Source organism: Dipodomys merriami, unplaced genomic scaffold (assembly GCF_024711535.1).
Source record: "Dipodomys merriami isolate MVZ:Mamm:240054 unplaced genomic scaffold, mDipMer1.0.p SCAF_4, whole genome shotgun sequence".
NCBI classification, from domain to species: domain Eukaryota; kingdom Metazoa; phylum Chordata; class Mammalia; order Rodentia; family Heteromyidae; genus Dipodomys; species Dipodomys merriami.
The window spans coordinates 35322022-35341200 of record NW_027205603.1 but is presented as its reverse complement, the minus strand read 5'-3'; the positions used below and the strand labels follow the sequence as shown (position 1 = coordinate 35341200).

Here is a 19179-nt window from a genome sequence, read left to right as displayed (position 1 = left end):
TATAAACTCTGACAACAGAAAACGATTTCCAATGAAATCTGAAATTTCCACGCTGGTTGCAGAAATCTGTAAATGAAAAAAGAAATCAAACTTCTTTGCCGCAGACAATACTGACAATTTTTCAGAGCTTCTAACTCTTCAAATAAATGGGTTACCTGTAGCAATTCATGCACTGTGGTTCTCAGATGTTAATCATCAGATTTCTATTTCTTTTACAGCCATGAGATTCATGCCAGAGTGCATGTTGTTTAACTGTTCCATCATTCAAAAGCCTAGCACAGCTATTAGCTTACCGATATGCAGCTTTACACTGGAAATGATATGATCATTTCGATTTAACAAATGCCTTCTAATTAGAAAACCAATACATGCCTCTTGTACATAATTTGTAATGCACAGAGAAGCATGATTTAAAAAAGGATTATTTTTATGCTAGCATCCAGAGAATCACTCAGATGCTTTTTAACCCTTACAAATGCAATCATAGTAATTATATTCTACCAAATAATGCAGGCTCACCATGCCCAGTTCTAAGAATTTTGCATGCATTAGTCCTCACAGCAATCCAATATAATTAGGATTATTAAAATCCCTGCTTTGCAACTGAGTAGGTTAAGATATAAAAATGAATATCACTTTTCCCAAGCTTAATTTCTTGGGGTTGCCCTAACAAATTACCTTAAAATGGATAAACTAAATCAACAGAAATGGATTTTAGAGCCCAGTTAATTCTAGTTTAGAACCAAGGTGCCAGCAGGGTTGGCTCTCTTGGAGGTTCTGTTCCTTCCTCTAACTTCTGGTGGCAGAGTGGAATTCTCGGTGTCTCTTGGCTTGTAGGATCATCACTACAATCTCTGCCTCCATCTTAACCTCCTCTCCCTGTGTCTTCTTCACTACTTTTTATAGATTTTTTAGATTTAACCCAGAATGATCTTATCTCAAGAATTATAAACTTGATTCTGTCTACAAAAACTCCTTTTCAAAAATCAGTTCTGAGGAGATACGTCTTTTGAGGGAAAAATGGACATTCAACACATTCCTATAGAAATCAGGTTCTATCCCTGGCATTCTGGCTTACAAATCTCTCCTCCTGAACACAGAGAACAACCTTATATAAGGTATTTTTGAGGGAAATGAGTATTTGTGTGTGTGTGTGTGTGTGTTTGCAAAATGGGATCATGCTGTACTATATTATATATAAGGTGATCAACCATTCTGAATACTGGGTTTCATTTTCTGGACAGTTGGACAGAAAGGGGGGAATCCATTGAAGAAGCTCCATTTCTAGGGCTTTGGTTTTTCAATCCAAGCAGGCTTGGCTTTGGGGCTGTAGAATGAGCTGATCAGCACCTTGGGTCCATTGTTCAGTAATGTTAAGACAGTGGATAAGCATGACTGCAGCAAGTGCAAATTGTTATCCTGTGGCTGAATTGTGCCAGCTTTGGGAATTCCAGCACATCCCTCCAAGTCTCTGAGACCTTTCCAAAATATTCTGGGACTGTGCTAAGAGATGACCTACAACCTCATGGTCACCCTAGAAACAACATTGCTGCCTGAAAATTGTCAGCCTGAAGTGTTGTACATGACTGACAAGACAGCCAGGAAAGCACCTACTGGCAATAGTATCACTGAGTAACCAACTGAAGAAATGAACTGGCAATCAGTCATTCAAGTAATCACTAGAGTGCTTTGAAGGTAATGGTCTTGTTCCACATTTTTCACACATTTTAAAACATTTTTGTTAATCTCTCAAATTTCCAATTAGAAAGATTATGTATAAGTAATATTTTTAAAAAAACTAAAAAGATTGAATTTTTTAATCCGCATAGATTGTTCACAGACAGTATTTATTTCTGTTTGGTTTACACAGGAATCTAAGAGGATTAAAAGTTTTGGGGCCACATTATAGAATCTGAATTTCCAAATCATTTAAAACCAAATATTTTTAAACACCCCTTGACCATTCCTCTTTCTTTGTTTCTTTCTTCCTTCTTTCCTTTCTTCCTTTCTTTCTACTTTCTCAATCTCATAAGTCTTTTGTTACACAACATTAACCCCTCGGTGCTGTAATGTGACCTTTATTCACAGGTCACTATTGTAGCCTGTCCATCTAGGACTATAAAACAAAGGGAGGAAGTTTTTTGCTTTTTGTTTTTTTTTTTGTTTTTTGTTTTTTAATAAATATGATGTTTTCTTGAAGGCTGCTTTGTTGTTGAATAGTAACCTGTTTCTTCTTGCCTTTAAGCAACCTGGTCAGTTAAACACAGCAATAAACTGTGTACTGTAGGCTTTGTTTGGTTTAGCACCAAGATGAATAACTGTTTCCAGCTATTCCCATCCAGAGATAAATAGAATGAGCATTCATGTATATCTACACATCCATACCACACTGAAAATATATTGTATTCTGAACATTTATTTATTGAGCTAATTGCTAAGCAATTAGAATCCATTTTCCTTTGGCAGTAGTAAATAAAATGATGAAATGGATCTCTTTAGCCAACCCTAAAAAGCTTCTTAGTGCTCTCCCCTTCCATCTCTCTGTTGTTAGTACTGGGGCTTGTACTTAGGGCCTATAGGGCTGTCCCTTAGCTTTTTTGCACAAGGCTGGTGCCCTCCCACAGAGCCATAGCTCCACTTCTGGTTTTTGGTGTTGATGATGGTGATAGTTAATTGGACAAAGAGTTTCATGAACTTTCTGGTTTCAAACCTTGATCCTCAAATTTTAGCCTCTTGTAATTCTAGCTAGAATTACAAGCATGAGCTACCAATACCCAGCTGGTGATCTCTCTTACTAGAGCTTAAGACCCAGGCACTGTGGAGGAAAAAAAAATGTGTGTGTGTGTGTGTGTGTGTGTGTGTGTGTGTGTGTGTGTGTGTGTGTGTGTGTGTGTGTCCGTCCTCAGGTCTAACTTCAGATTTTAGCATTAACATTTTGCATCTTTAAAAAGCAAGTTAACAATGCTGAACTCACCTGACTAAATTAAAATCCTAGCTTTTCTTCTTTCTACTTGTGGTTTTAGATGATTTCACTAAGCCTGATTTCCTTCACTTTAAAATGGGAAGAATAAATGTGTGTGTTTGTGTGATTTCTGAGTGTTGAAGCAATACAAGAGATCACATTCAGAACTATATTTGCAAAGTGCTCTGTGGCAAGTACACTCTGAATATTTCTCTTATTGTCTTATCTGGTTTCTGCAGAGATGAAGCCTTTGTCCTTTTGGTTTAGGGAGTGAACAAGTACTCTGTAGTCTGAATTCCCACCAGGAAGATAGTGGGAAAGAGGGTGGACTAGTAACCGGAAGCTATGTGGGGCCAGGGTTAGGAAAGGAATGGTGCACACTAGGACAGGGACAAGACATAACAAATCAAAGGATTTTCTTCTTACACAGAATCAATGTGTCACTAAGAGAGCTGGGCATGTCTCCATGTGATTTATTTGGGTATAAACTACTCTATAGTCCTGAAATATAAGGCTCTCTAATTATCTAGAGTTACTACTTAGCCTTATTAATATTGCTCATAAAATTCTATAACAGAATTCTAGCTATTAAGAATTCCCTGCCACTATTGTATCATTGTTAATAATTATAATTTGAGAAAACAGAAGAATTGTATAAGACTGTTTTATCATGGGACCATGTTTTATCAAACCAGAGGATGGAAGGGTAGTTACGTAGCAGTAACCTAAGGTAGCATTCAGCAGCCTGTACCCTAGGTTTGTTCTGAGCAGCCCTCAGAGAAAAGCATTGGGTCCCAATTCCTGAAAGATTCCTCTCAAGGCCACCTTGAGGAGCTTTGCTGTCTTTTGGCTCTGTTCTGCCCTAATGTGATTGAAATTTAATCATATTTGGTGGAGCTCTGCTCATAAAGCAGGTGGACTGAAAACTCTGTCTTTGCATTCCAATGAGCCTTTGGTTTTCTTCCTGAAGTGATCTACAATCCCTTGACATCTTTATGCTCTGCCTCTTTTTGTTGTGCGAAACACTCAGCCTTTCCCAGGCAGGTGATCTACATCTAGTTTAACCCTGGAGTCACACGGGTCAGGACATGGCTTGGATGAGGTTTTATGTTCTTGCTTTTGCTCCCTTCAAGTTAATTGTAGCTGCTCGTTTATACTCTTTTGTCTCTGACAGTTGACTAAAAGACACCATTTTTCAAGTACTAAGAGGCAATGTATATAAAAGAATTATGTTAATTGACTATTGTTGCTGCTTTCTGTGGAAATGTATAAATGAAATTCAGTGACAAATCTTTTAAATCCAACAGTACACACTTCTGGTTTTTTGTTTGTTTGTTTTTTGTTTTGCTGCCCGATAGAGTTTTGTTTCTGTTTTGAGACAGAGTCTCACTATGCATCCCAGGTTGACCTCTGACTCAATATGTAGCCCAAGTTGGCCTTACACTCATGATCCTCATGTGTCTGCCTTCTAACAATGGGATTATAGACATGTGTCTCCTACTCAGCTCCCTATAGGGTTTTATAGCCCCACCAAAAGCCACTTAACCTTCAGAAGTACCTCCAAGATTTCCTGTTTTAAAGACCAATTAATTCATATTTTAAACAAATCCATATTTGACTTACTTTATCTGAAAATCCATAAACCAATCATCTACTCTTAGCATGTTCTAGTGCTATCAGATTTTCCAAGTTCATCAGGAATTTAAATTAATGAATGGAAAGTGGATGCTTAAACTGTTTTTGTCATTATTGTTTTGTTTTGTTTTTATACAGTCCTGGGGCTTGAAACTGAGGGCCTAGGTGCAGTTCCTGAGCATTTGTGCTCAAGCAAGGCTGGCATTCTACCACTTCTGGCTTTTTTGGTAAAAGGCTCACATGCTTTTCTGCCCCAACTGGCTTTGAACTGTGATAGATCTCAGCCTCCATAGCTAGGATTACAGGTGTGAGCCACTGGAACCTGGCATGGATGATTAAGATTTTTAAACATTCCTAAGTCTTTGGTTTTCTTAAACTTATCAAAATCTAGGATTTTTTAAAGTCAATTTTTACAAGCTAGAATTCTCTACTTTGTTATTTTAATTATTTGCTCCATTTTAGATAGCTTCTAAATTCTCTGCCACCCAGTTGTCTTTGAGCATGACTTGTCATTGCCACATTAGAGATATCTCACAGAATCTGACATGTGGCAAATTTAATACAAGTGACATCTGAGCAATTCTTAGTAATGTTACATACTTCCAGCATTTCATCTCTTTATTTTTTCCTATTATTCTCTTATTTTCTTCCTTCTTTTGTTTTGTAAGCTCTACCACAAATTACATGTCTTCTATGTGCAGTCATATACTAATCCTTATAACAAGTGTGCAGGTGAAAATACAATGACTTAAATATTCAAAATAAGCCCCCCCCTAAAATAGAACTTTAGTTATGAGGAAAAAAAGGAACATACCCAAATAAACAAACTCAGAGATGAGAATGGAAATATCACCACAGAAACAACCAAGATTCAGAACAGTATAAGGGAATGCTTCTCAAACTTTTGAGACTCTGAAAGATATGGACAAATTTCTAGCAAATATTAGCATGCCAAAACTAAACCAAGATGATTTAAATCAACTTAAACCAATTTAAACCAATATCAAGCATCGAACTAGAAACAGCAATAAGAGACCTCCCACCTAAGAAAAGCCTAGGACTGAATGGATTTACTGCTGAATTCTACAAGGCCTTCAAAGCAGAACTCACACCAATACTCCTCCAACTCTTCAATGAAATTGAAAGTGAAAGTTCACTACCAAACTCTTTCTATGAAGTTATCATAACCCTTATCCCAAAACCAGGCAGGGACTCATCAGAGAAAGAGAACTGTAGACCCATTTCTTTGATGAACATCAATGCAAAACTTTTCAACAAAATCGACTTCAATAATTCATCAAAAAAAAATCTTACACCACAATCAAACAGGATTCATTTCAGGGATGCAAAGCTGGTTCAATATATGCAAATCAGTTAATACAATTCATCACATCAATAAGAGCAAGGATAAGAACCACATGATTATCTCAATAGATACAGAAAAAGCATTTGACAAGATTCCATACCCCTTTACGATGAAAGCTCTGGAAAAACTAGGAATCCATGGAACATTCCTCAATATAATAAAGGCTGTGAATGACAAACCTACAGCCAGCATTATGCTTAATGGCAAAAAGCTAAACCCATTTCTTCTAAATTCAGGAATGAGACAAGGATGTCTGTTCTCTCCACTCCTCTTCAATTTAGTAACTACAGCAATAAGACAAGATGCAAACATAAAGGGGATCCAAATAGGGAAAGATGAAGTAAAACTCCCTCTTTGCAGATGATATGATCTTGTTTTTAAAGAACTCTATGGATTCCACTCCCAAGTTACTCAAGCTGATTCGAACCCTCACAAATCAATGGCTTTCCTGTATGCCAATAACGAGAAGAGCATGGCTGAAATTAGGAAAGCAACCCCTTTTGTAATAGCCCCACAAAAAATAAAATACCTAGGAGTTAACTAAAGAAGTAAAGGACCTCTATGATGAAAACTTTAAAAACCTGAAAAAGGAAATTAAAGCAGAACTAAGGAAGTGGAGAAACCTCCCATGCTCCTGGATTGAGAGGATTAACATCATGACAATGGCAATACTGCCAAAGGCTATCTACAAATTCAATGAGATACCTATCAATATCCCAACCTCATGCAATCCAAAAATTCATATGGAACAATAAAAGACCCTGAATAGCAAAAACAATCCTTAGCAGGAAGAATAGCACTGGAGGAATATCAATTCCAAATTTCAAACTCTATTACAAAGCTATAGTAATAAAAAAAAAAAAAAAGAGCTTGGTACTGGCACAAGAACAGACCTGAGGACCAATTGAATAGGACTGAAGACCCAGAAATGAACCCACAGACCTATAGCCACCTAATCTTCAATAAGGGAGCTAAAAAAGTAGAATGGAAGAAAGACAGCCTTTTCAATAAATGATGCTGGCAAAATTGGTTAATCACCTGTAGAAAACTAAAGCTAGATTCTTATATATCACCCTGCACCAGAATCAACTCCAAATGGATTAAAGACCTCAAAGTCAAAGCAGATACTCTGAAAACATTACAGGAAGAAATAGAAAAAACTCTAGGGCTCCTTGGCACAGGCCAAAATTTTCTTAATAGAGACCCAGAAACACAACAAATCAAAGAAAGGTTGGCCAAATGAGACTGCATGAAATTTCAGAGCTTCTGCATGGCAAAGGTCATAGCTAGCAAGATCAATAGAAAGCCCATGGACTGGGAGGAAGATCTTCACTAGCCATACAACGGACAAGGGTCTCATATCTAAAATACACTTAGAACTCAAAAAATTAAATCTCCCAGCAGTAAGTCCTCAAAGAAACAACTTCCTGATTAATAAGTGGGCTAAAGACTTAAAGAGAAACTTCCCTGAAGAAGAAATAAGAATGGCCAATAGACACATAAAGAAATGCTCAACTTTACTAGCCATAAAAGAAATGCAAATCAAGACAACATTGAGATTCCACCTCACCTCAGTTATAATGGCTATAATCAAGAAATCTAACAACAGATGCTGGAGAGGATGTGACCAGAAGGAATCCCTACTGTACTGTTGGTGAGAGTGTAAACTTGTTCAATCACTTTGGAAAGCACTGTGGAGGTTCTTGAAAAGACTACACATAGAGCTCCCCTAGCAGCTCCCCTAGGCGGGAGGATTTGGGGAGGGAAGGGATGGTAGGAGAAAAACAAAGAAGGAGGTAACAATGCTCAATAGGAAATATACTCATTACCTTACTCATGTAACTGTAACCCTCTGTACAGTATTTTTACAATAAAAATATATACAGAAAAAAAACTTTTCAATGGTACAAGACAGATACACACTCAGCAGAATCACAGATTTAGGGTTTTTCAAATTTTGTATTAAATTCGTGATTTTTGATATTTTCAATTTATAGTGTACCCCCACATTAAACAAAGACCATTAATACCTCCTTGTTGGTCATGTAAGAGCCAACAGGTTTACTTCTACCTCCCTTCAAAGAGCATAGCTTTCCCCTTGTGTCACACTCTTCATTTGTGCTTCACCAGAAGTGCAAAGCTCTTCTTTGCTTTGCTTGTTTATTTATGGGATTTTTTTCTTATATAATTATGATAAATATACACATCCTAACTCTTTTTGTGTCTTTAGGGGCAGTACTGGGATTTGAACTCAAGGTCTCATACTTACTAGGCAGGTGCTAGACCACTTGAACGTAACTCTAAGCCTTCAACTTTACTGTTAAGTATTCAGTTTCATGGCATAAAGTTCATCCACTACCATCCATCTCTAGAACTGTTTCATCTTGTAAAAAACATATACATTAAACATTAAACATTGAACATTCACTCCGTATCTCCCTCCCATAGTCCCTGGCAGTCATTGCCTGTATCTGTGGTTCTGACTACTCTGAACCTCATATAGTATAGCCCTTTGTGACTGGCCTCTTTCACTTGGAAAAATTTCCTTAAGATTCATCTGTGTCATAATATATGTCAGAATCTTCTCTTTTTTTTTTTTTTTTTTTTGTTTCTTGGTTGGTCATGGGGCATGAACTCATGGCCCTGAGCTCTTTTGCTTAAGTCTAGGCTCTACCACTTTGAGCCACAGCTCCACTTCTTGTTTTCTGGTGGTTAATTGGAGATAAGAGTCTCATAGATTTTCCTGCCTGGACTGGCTTTGAACCATGATCCTCAGATCTCAGCCTCCTTAACAGCTAGTATTACTGGCATGAGCCACCAGTGTCTGGCTCTCTCTCCTTTTTAAGGCTGAATAATATTTCATTGTATGTTTATACCACATTTTATTTACCCATTAATCTGCCCTGGGACACTTGGGTCGTTCATGTCTTTTGAGTGATGTACCAGTGCTGGGTGGACATGGACACTGGTTTGTATTGGGTGTTTGCACCCCTTTTCTTCTGCCTATATTGTAGGCCTGTCCATGACACTCACTGGCAGTCTTAGTCCTTTTGACAAAGAAAACAAACTTTTTAAGCTATAAATAATTTCCCATTTGGGAAGGTTGGAATTTTGTTGTTTGTTTTACTCTTGCCTTTTTTCTTTGTACTTAGCTTTTGTTTAATTTTGGTTTTGCATAGTTCTGAATACATACCCTGTTATTTGCTCCTGAGTCTCTCTTTCTGCCTTTCTTACCCTTGGATGGAGCTCTATCTACTCTCAGAGGCAACATGCATTTACAGAATGCAAGTTGCTAACCTTGGGATATCAGTGGGTGTTACAGCTGGGGAAATAGACAGGTGGGTAGCAGAAGGAGAGGTTTGGTTCTGAACTTGCAAATATTAGTTACTTTATCAGTTGTGAAATAAGCTGGAAATATTACAATTAGGTTCCTTCAGTGTATCAACTGTTCTCGTCTGGAATAAAGAGAATAACTCCCCTCATCTCCTACCTTCATGTGAGACATTTGGCAATGACTGGAAAAGAACTAGTGTGGAATTTGTTTCTGCCTCCTAGTAGAGAGTCCAAGCCTTAGTGTGCAGAGTCTATGAGACTCTTGCGTACAATTAATCACCAAAAAAGCTGAAAGTAGAGCTGTGGTTCAAGTAGCAGAGTGACAGCCTTGATGTGTGCCAAAGCTAATGAATGTCCCCAGGCCCCAAGTTCAAACCCAGGTACAGGAACACAATAAAAAAAAGTTGTACTAACAAAATGCATCTTTTTCTGTTCTAGGACATGGGAAGAAGGCAAAGTGCTCATTTTTGATGACTCCTTTGAGCATGAAGTATGGCAGGATGCCTCATCATTCCGGTTGATATTCATCGTGGACGTGTGGCACCCTGAGCTGACACCCCAGCAGAAACGCAGCCTTCCTGCAATTTAGCAGAAATCCGTGCCTCTCAGCTTGAGAGAAGCTGCCCTTCTGGTTCTCTTTGGATGTGGAGACAGAAGTTCAAACACCATGGCTCTTAGTTCCCTTGTCTTCATGCAGGAAGCTTGAAAAGTTTCAGCTGCACTTCATTTAGACACCACCCTGCTGTGCATCACCCATGCTGCGATGTCACTCTGTGACAGCTCTGATCTGATGCCAGTATTTAAGTTGACCACTTGATCGCTGCTGCCTTGCCAGCCAAAGATACCTGTTTCCACACAGCATAGGGTCCGAGTTAATGTACAGCATACATAGAAACTGTGAATGAATTGCTTTAGTTTATAATTTTTCTATGCAGTTATATTTTTCTAAGAAAGTTGAATTATTTTGCCATCATGAACCACTCACTACCTTCATGCTGGCTTTAAGGACAAGCTGTGTAAATACTTTACTGCTAGCTTTTCAGTGCCAACCTTCCTGACAAACTCAGACTTCTCTCTTACTTCTTTTTAGGAAAAGACCTTCATGAGACAGACTATTTTGTGTTCTTAATGCAGAAAAAAAATGTAGTGATGCCGGTATCTATGAACTGTACCAACCTTTATGGTATAAAAATGCCACCTATACAATTTTTTTTAAGTGACAAGTATTAGTTTTGGGAGGGCGTATAAAATTTGTGGAAGTAAAATTTGTGTCTTGGAATTCAACAGAGCCTGTGACACGGAGCCTGGAAATCTGCAGTGTCTTTGTCTGTGGGTAGATTTATGGGAGTGATAAGAAGAGAGCCCTTTGCTCCTTGAGACCATTTTCATCACAATTTTGTAAATATGATAAGAGCAGAGTAGATGGTTCCCAAATGTGCTAGGGTCTTTGTCTTGGGAGTAAAAAAGCCAAGATTGCTTTCCTCTTTGAAAGGGTTTAAAGAGACTCTTCCATCCCCCAGGCATGAAGAACTGCTGCCATGTAATCACTGTTTTGAAATAGCAATTTATACCCATATTGCTTTTAAATATTACCTCTGGTGTAGAAATAGCAGTTGAAAGTCATCTTGCCTACCCATTGTAAGTATGATGACCCATTCATGGATTTAGCAAAGTTAATGTATTTGATTTTGTATTTTATAATTAAAGCTAACTGAAAGTGCTAGCTTTAAGATTGTAAAGATATTCATGCACTGAATTTCAAGCCAATCTGAACAACAAAGACAACAACAAAAATGCTGCAGATATGGCATATAGGTCACCAGATTTCATGCAGAAGTAGAAAAAACACCAGTGTTTTCTTCTGCATCTAAGGGGAAAAGCATCTTTATTTCATAGAAGGAAATTGTTTGGCATGAAGTTGACCCTTTCTTTTGACCTTATAGACATTGCCTTTTAGTACAAGAGTTTACAAATCATTTGTCCTGTTCCTGCAATATTTATTTTGTACTTTTGATTTTGCCATTGCTTAAAAAAAATCTCATTCAAACAGAAATATATCTAGGTTCATTATCAAAATCCAAAAGAAAAAAAAACTCTTGAAAAATAAAAGGATGCTTGTGTCCTTCAATATTTATTAAACAGAAGAAATGACTGACAAAGGACAATCAATACAATCCAGTGTTCATGTAGTAACATTCGTCTCACTTGTTGAATTTTATTCTCCTATGTATATTGCATACACATAACAAAATTCAAACCCTAACTAAGTTCTCATTGTTGGACCAGCATCTTACATTCATATGATGAAATTGTTTAAGAGTAATAACTACCTCTTGACTTAATAAGTGTAATATGATATTTAAAATCCTGTCACTACAGTAGGATTCTAAATATTGCCAATTAAAAATCAGAAACACTATTAGTTCCAAAGGTATTTTGAATACTTGGATCCACATCTGTTTTATAATCCCAAGCAATAAAATGGATTTTCTAATTCACTTTAATTCTCCATTTCTCTTTATTTATGTCTTCACACATAAGAAAACTATTTCAGCCATTGTATGGAGAGTATTATTTCAAGATATTATTATTTTGTGAGTTGATATATTTTCACAAAATTAATTGGTCTTATTTATACTGTGATGTAATTGTTGAAAAAATACCTTTAATTCTCTTGATTTTAGTTCTTCATGGGTAGAATATAAATGTGACATCTGTTATTATTCTCTACCAGAAAGAAAAAAAGATAAATCAGCAAATCCATAGGAAAAGAGAGTGATAAGTGGTTGATATACAACATCCTTTGGGAATGATAGTAGCTATTTGAATGACTTGCCTTTCCTTTGAATTGTTTAGTTATTAATTCATATTCTCAAATACTTAAAATGCATTCATATTTTCCTGCCCATTAACAACTAGATTTTTTTCCCCCTGACATTGAGCACCAATTGGTCATCCTAATAAATGTCCACAAGATAAAGATGGCTGGGCAAATAAGAGATATCAGAAAAGGTACAATTTGTTTTCGGAAATGTTACACATAAATAAGTATATTGTATCTATGATATAACTTTATTTCATAATTGATTTTCTTTCTGTGGGTAGTTGGAAGTCTGTTTCTAAGGAGAATAGGTAAAGCAATAAAATGATCTTTGGCATTTCATCCTGCATTCCTAATCTTCTCTTATTTTTATACTTTCATTTTACCTATCCTTAAGGTCTGCCTCCATGGTTGACTGTCTCAGCAGTAGCTGGGCCCTTTCTCCATACTTTGATGATCGTAGGAGGCTAGGAGATTAAAGGGCTTGGTAGAACTTGTCTTTACTGTAGTGACCCAAGTGAATCAGCTTGAATGGATTCATTAATCACTGACATGTGTTTTCAACAAGACACCACCTCTCTGCAGACACACACTGTACTGATGGGTTCTTGGGATACTCGTGGAAAATCATGCTACTATGATAAAATAATCTTATTGCAAATTACAAGTGTCTTCTTTAAAAGACACCTCATGGAAGTCAGCTGGTGGCCTGACAAAAGATGTGATGCCAAAAGCATTTCTTTGCAGGATATCGAAATAAGAAAATTTTATAAATAGCCAGATCTATGAGAACATGTTTAGCTGAAAAATTCAATGCTGGTGATGAGGTCAGAGAAAATTCAATAAGAATGGAAATTACTGGAGATACTATGGTCTCAGAGTTCTGTACGCTATTGAATTAGACAATCATGTCTGCCCAGTTTTTAACTGATGGACTTAAATGCACTTTATCTTAATTTGTAAAAACTGGAGAGGAACCTTGTGTGAGTCCTCAGAAAAATCCTAGTCCTAATGTAGTGTGTGCATCAAATTTAGCATTTTTTACTTTTCAAATTCATTTGATACCATAAACATGTAAGGTGGGAGAATCTTTCTCTTTATTACATGAATGTCTTGTTTAATCCTCCCATCCCTTCACTTAAAAAACGAAGAAGAAGAATCTCTCAAATCTTTGTCCAACTTTGGCTGCTCAAATGGATGGCTAGTGACAGTCATTGCGAGGGTAGGAATGGAGGATCTTGTATCAAGTGGAACGTATGTGTCTCTGTAAATCAGTTATATGTGTGCTTCCTGGGTAGCTGGAACCATTGAAGGCTGGTGTGCAGGCACATCCAGTGACTCAGGGCTCAGTCCAGAGCCAGGAGAGGCTGAGTGTTCTCGTTCTCTCCCTTCTCCTCATGTTTCAGGGTTCCAGCTTCTACCACAGATTGAGATCTAACAAGAGAGAAAGGAAAAAAAGACAAAATTACAAACAACTTCTGGTCAACAATTTTTAAACTGGTTTTCATTTTCCATTCCCCTTTTTAATCAAGACAATCTTTTGTAGGGCACATGGGCAGCAAAGATGGCGCTGAGAGGGAGTTGAGTGGGCAGAGCCCGAGTTGTTTATGTTAAAATCTGATTGGATACCACAACCAGGCCATGTGAGGTTAGTGCGTGAACAGCTCCTGGACAGCAGGGAAAGTATAGAAAGCTTAGGCACATGTTAGGGTGACCTCTACAATGGTTGGTTGGTTCCTTTTCCTCCTCTTCCATGCCATGCTTTTTTTTTTTTTTTGCTTTAAAAAGTGCTTGCTGTGTGGTAATAAATGAGTTCCTGCTTGACTTGACTCCTCGCTGCTGCAGCTGGTTGTCTCCGGGGCTAGGTGAGGCTGGGAACCGGTGAACGGCACATTTACCTTTCCCAGGACCCCGTCCATCTGCCCGGGATGGACCAAGACCCAACCATCTTTTGAGGGCATTTTCATCTTCTATTCCCCCTTTTAATCAAGACAATCTAAGTAACTACTTAGTATTTCCCTTTGGTGTCTGCTTGGTTTTTCTTGTGTTTTGACACCACATTTTTGTGGTAGGAGACACCTTGGCCTTTTGGGATCTTTGCAGAATTACCACTGATGCTAAGGGACATGTATTCTAGCCACATCTCTGACCCAGTGTCTACATATTGTCTGTCTGTCTTGATATGTATAGATAGTTTTGTTGTTTTTTTGTCAGTTGAGGGACTTGAACTCAGAGCCTGGGCCCTGTTCCTCTACCACTTGAGCTACAGCACCACTTCTGGTTTCTGAGTTAATTGCAGATAAGAGTATCACAGGGACTTTTCTCTCCAGGCTGGCTTCGGACTGCGATCCTCAGATCTCAGTCCTGAGCAGCTAGGATTACAGGCATGAGCCTGCACACAGTTAGACAGTTTTTTTGTATTAAAGTTGTTTCTGTATACTTTTTAAACTTCCAATTTTCAATGTCTCCAGAAACTATTTTGCATGATGTAAAGACTAGGCTTTGAAATCAGATGGTGAAATTAGGCAGGCTCTGCCTTTTACTGGCGGGGATGCTAGAATTCTTGAAACTCTTAAGACCTTTTATTTCTTGCTTGTAAAATGAAAGTGCTGCCTACATAACACAGTTATTTACAAAGACAGACTGGTTATGTGTGGCTCAACTAGTGGAGTGCCTACCTAGCAAGCGTGAGGCCCTGAGTTCAAACCCAGAAGTGAAAATTTATGGGGCCACCATAATGGCAATAGTAGTACTGCTTTTTATTTTCTGGTGTGTTCTTTATATTGGGATAATACTGGTTTGTTTCCTAAAAATAGTTATAACATGGATTAATACTTTAAGTATTTGCTAGATTACAGAAGTTGAAAGAACTATATATTATACAGTCTAATAATATTCACATGCTACAACTTAATTTTTTAAACATGAAATTTGATAATTTGGGTTGTTAAAATGAGGTATATAAATAAATATATATAAATATGTAATATATACATATATGCACATAATACATATGATATGTTAATATGTATATGATTTGTATATAATATGTATATAATATAATACCATAGATGATATAAATTGTTAACCCAGCAGATAGGAATTATCCAAACCCTGCACATACAACAGTTTTCAGGACTGTGCTTAAACTAATTCCTCTGAGCACTTGGAAAATCTTACCCACTAAGATTGTCTTTGTATATTTCGGCTTTGGGCAGGGGTAGTAATTCATGCTAACAATATGATTTATGTAAATGATTGCTTTCTATGCTTCTATACCTAGCTTCAGATCACACCTATCACTCTGGCCTCTTTGATCAGGAGAGTGGTGATTGAGGTTGAAGTAAGTAGCTGAAGCCAGTTGTACAGGCACATATTGCCCTTGGGTCCGAGCACCCAATAATAATAACCTAAGCACAAGGAAACTCCCCTGGTTGACATTTTACACACTTGCCCATCATAATTGCTGAGAGAATTGAGCTCTATTCATAAGACTGTATGTGGAAGGCCCTGGTCTCTCCTAGACTCCACCTGTGCATCTTTTCCCTTCACTCATTTTAATCTGTATCTTTTTTGCTATAATATACTATAACTGTAACTGTCATATTTTTTCAGTGTCATGTGAGTCTTAGCAAATTATCAAACATAAAGTTAATCTTGAACCCAAATACAATATAAAATTGCACTAGTATTTTTGTATCCAACTGGTATTGTTTTATGAAGTTTTTGATGCCTATGAAGTTATGTCATATCCACAACCCTAAAGGATAGTGCTATTATTTTCTCTATAAATAGGAAAAATTGAAGGATCAAAATTCAAATAACATGAGAAAGGCAACACAAATAGAGAATGGAAGAGACCAGGTTTATTACCACCACACAGCTCCTGAACGCACTGAAGGCCATAAAGCATTTAAGGTTCCCTCTACTTCGCTGTTCCCTTCACTAACTCTCTAATGTTGTTGTTGTTGTTGTTGTTGTTGTTGTTCTTCTCCTCCTCCTCCTCCTCCTCCTCCTCCTCCTCCTCCTCCTCCTCCTCCTCCTCCTCCTCCTCCTCCTCCTCCTCCTCCTCCTCCTCCTCCTCCTCCTCCTCCTCCTCCTCCTCCTCCTCTCTTCTTCTTCTTCTTCTTCTTCTTCTTCTTCTTCTTCTTCTTCTTCTTCTTCTTCTTCTTCTTCTTCTTCTTCTTCTTCTTCTTCTTTTGTCAGTCTTGGGACCTGAACTCTGGGCCTGGGTGCTGTCCCTCAGCTCCTTAGCTCAAGGCTAGCACTCTACCACTTGAGCCACAGAGCCACTTCTGGCTTTTTTTGTGCTTATGTGGTGCTGAGGAATTGAACCCAGGGCCTCATGAATGCAAGGCAAGCACTCTATCACTGAGCCACCTTCCCAGCCCAACTCTCTAATATTCTTTAAACCTTTCAGGATCTACATATACCATGGAAAACACAAAATTAAGAGTTGGAGAAGCAAATCCACATCACTTCTGCAGAACAGTTGGTTTCCACTATAAATAACAATCCATCCAAACAATATAAGTTTATATGTACCAAGGCCAGCCTTTGAAAGCAAAATGGATTTATTTACTGCTGGGATGGATGTGTTTCCTATGCATTTCCCTGTCTGTTTTATTTAAGTGTCTAGGGGTGTATACAGGGAAAGGAGAGGTGTTGATTTATGTAAGAAGCAGAAACTAGGCTCAAGCCTGTAATCCAAGCTGTTTGGAAGCAGAGTTTGGGGGCTATTGTTTGAACATGAAAAGTTTGTTGACTTCATGTCTACCAATGCCCCGGTCAAAGTGACATATATCCCAGCAACAAAGGGAAGCACAGATAGGATCACAGTCCTGGCCAACCCTAAAGTAAGAACCTGTCTTGAAAATTAGTAATTCATGAAGGGGCTAATGGAGTGGCTCAAGTGCTAGTGCCTGCCTAAAAACAGCAAGGATCTGAGCTCAAACTCCAGTATTGCAAAAATAAAAATGGGAAGGGGAAGAAAAGAAAATATTAAAGCTGAAATGCTAAAACCAGATATTTAAAAACAAACAAACAACAACAACAAAACCCAGCAAACGTAAGAACCACAGAAGCTGGAGTAGGCCACCTCCTTCAGCACCTTGGACAGCTGCATAACTACATTCCCCTTAGGATACTTATGAAAATGGAGGAGACAATGGCTGTCTACTGTTAGAAACATAAACTACATTCCTCTTCTGTCATGTGAATTGACCTTATTTTACAATCCAGCATTGAGCTATAGCCACAAAGTTACAAGGAAACCTAGTAACTCATCTAGATTACCCCGATAGGAAATCTTGAGAGAGGGGGCAATTTAAATATAATCCAACATCGGGTTCCCACTCCCCTATGTCCTGAACTCAACAAGAAAGTCTTTGATACTGTATGTTGTTTCTGGTTTTGCCTCCTGGGCACTTCAGATTATTCTCAGCCCTTGATACCTGTTGGAATTGACTCAGAACCATCATGAATATCAAACTCTCCATGTTCAAATCTCTTATAAAACTGTGTTGTATTAGCATAAGGCAGAGATCCTTCTGTATATTTTAACTCACATGTAGATTACTTAGAATAAATTCTATGTTCTTTTATATTGTTTTGGGACTAATGACCAAAAAACAGTCATGGCAGGGCTAACTATGCACAATGTGGTTGTTTTTATTTGCTTTTCTTTTTTCTTTTACAAATACTTTCCATCATTGCCTGGCTAAATCTACTATGTAGAACCCCAGGATTCAGGAGGCTGGCTGTATGTTCAATCCATTTAGAAATCTACCTACCAGCACATTATTTATCATACCCCCACCCCTATCAACACCCCTTAATAACAAGGCTAATCAGAGTCTACTTCTGCTGAGATTTATGGATCTTACCATCGCAACGACCCTCTTATATCTCCTCTTAGATTTTAACCTCCGTAATCCTAGTATGACCTCTGGAAATGATGAAGTAATTGCTTCTTTTTTTCCTGCATGCTTCTATTGAGGTTATCTGGGATCAGACTAGCCTTACTGGCACTGATGTAATGCAGACAGGGGAAAGCTGGCTGCATTTACACAGGCTGTTGTTAACCCATTCCTCTACCATCTTGTAGACGGGTGCTTCAGTATCAAATTCTCTCTTCTTGAATTTGCCTCTTGTTTCTAACCTAGTTCCTCATCTCATTCCCTTTATATTAAAAGGGCTTTTTGTTACCCATCCCCATGGACTCCTTACTTTTAACATGATAAAACTATGTGTCTTGTTATACAATGGCATTTGATATAAGAAATGAACCATACTATAAGATATGTGAAATTCATTGGAAAATAGGAAGAAAATGTTGCTTTTCACAAATGCTAGCGTAAAAAAATTGAGGACAAGAGAATCACTTTTCTTATATCTTGCCCTCAGTCCATTTGGATGAGTCAAAATACAGTACTACTTCAGTTTTCTGGTAGTTAATTAGATGTAAGAGTTTCACAGACTTTCCTGCCTGAGCTGGCCTTGATCCATGATCTTTAAATCTCACCCTCCTGTATAGCTAGGGTTACAGGTGTGAGCCACCAGTGCCCAGCTTCTGGGATTCTTTATTTTTTAAAAAGAAAACATTTAGCCAATTGTTCCATAAAATTAAGAATAACTTTGTAGTAAAGATAACTTGTTCTGTATCTGTTTCTCAGTTTTGGTCTTGTTCCCAATTATTTTTCCAATGGATAAATATGGGCAGAGCATTAGTCACTCATGCTCAGAAAGATCATTTGGTAGAGTTAGTAAGGTGATAAACATTTCCAGTTTATATAGTTTATCCTTCAAAAAGCTCCAAGCACTTTGTTATGTTGTTTATCTTTCACTTCTTTCACATATGGCAATCATATTTACTCATTTTGTGGATGAAAATCTGAGTTGTGTGTTCATATGGTTAGAATGCATAGTTTTATAAAGAACAATAAGTGCCTTGCTGGTTAAATCCCATCAGGAGTTTCAAATATAGCTGATCTTTTTTGTACCTTTTCTTTCCTCCTTCCTTCCCATCTCTAAGTTTCTGGGCTGATTTGCCTTCTACGGCTC

The 19179-nt window shown here is 37.7% G+C and overlaps 2 protein-coding genes across 8 annotated transcripts in view; one reads left to right on the top strand and one right to left on the bottom strand.

Moving 5' to 3' along the window:
- The window catches only part of Asph (aspartate beta-hydroxylase), a 204273-nt gene extending 192479 nt beyond the window's left edge, over positions 1 to 11794 (top strand). For all 5 annotated transcript variants that reach the window (XM_069990787.1, XM_069990784.1, XM_069990785.1 and 2 more), the window contains one exon: positions 9735 to 11794. In XM_069990787.1, coding sequence (XP_069846888.1) covers positions 9735 to 9885 — 151 coding nt within the window. In that variant the 3' untranslated portion in view covers positions 9886 to 11794. The remainder of the gene's footprint in view (positions 1 to 9734) is intronic.
- A 76-nt stretch (positions 11795 to 11870) lies between these two features.
- Clvs1 (clavesin 1) overlaps positions 11871 to 19179 on the bottom strand; it is a 169471-nt gene continuing 162162 nt past the window's right edge. For all 3 annotated transcript variants that reach the window (XM_069990793.1, XM_069990794.1, XM_069990795.1), the window contains exon 6: positions 11871 to 13551. In XM_069990793.1, the coding sequence (XP_069846894.1) occupies positions 13464 to 13551 (88 nt within the window). In that variant the 3' untranslated portion in view covers positions 11871 to 13463. The remainder of the gene's footprint in view (positions 13552 to 19179) is intronic.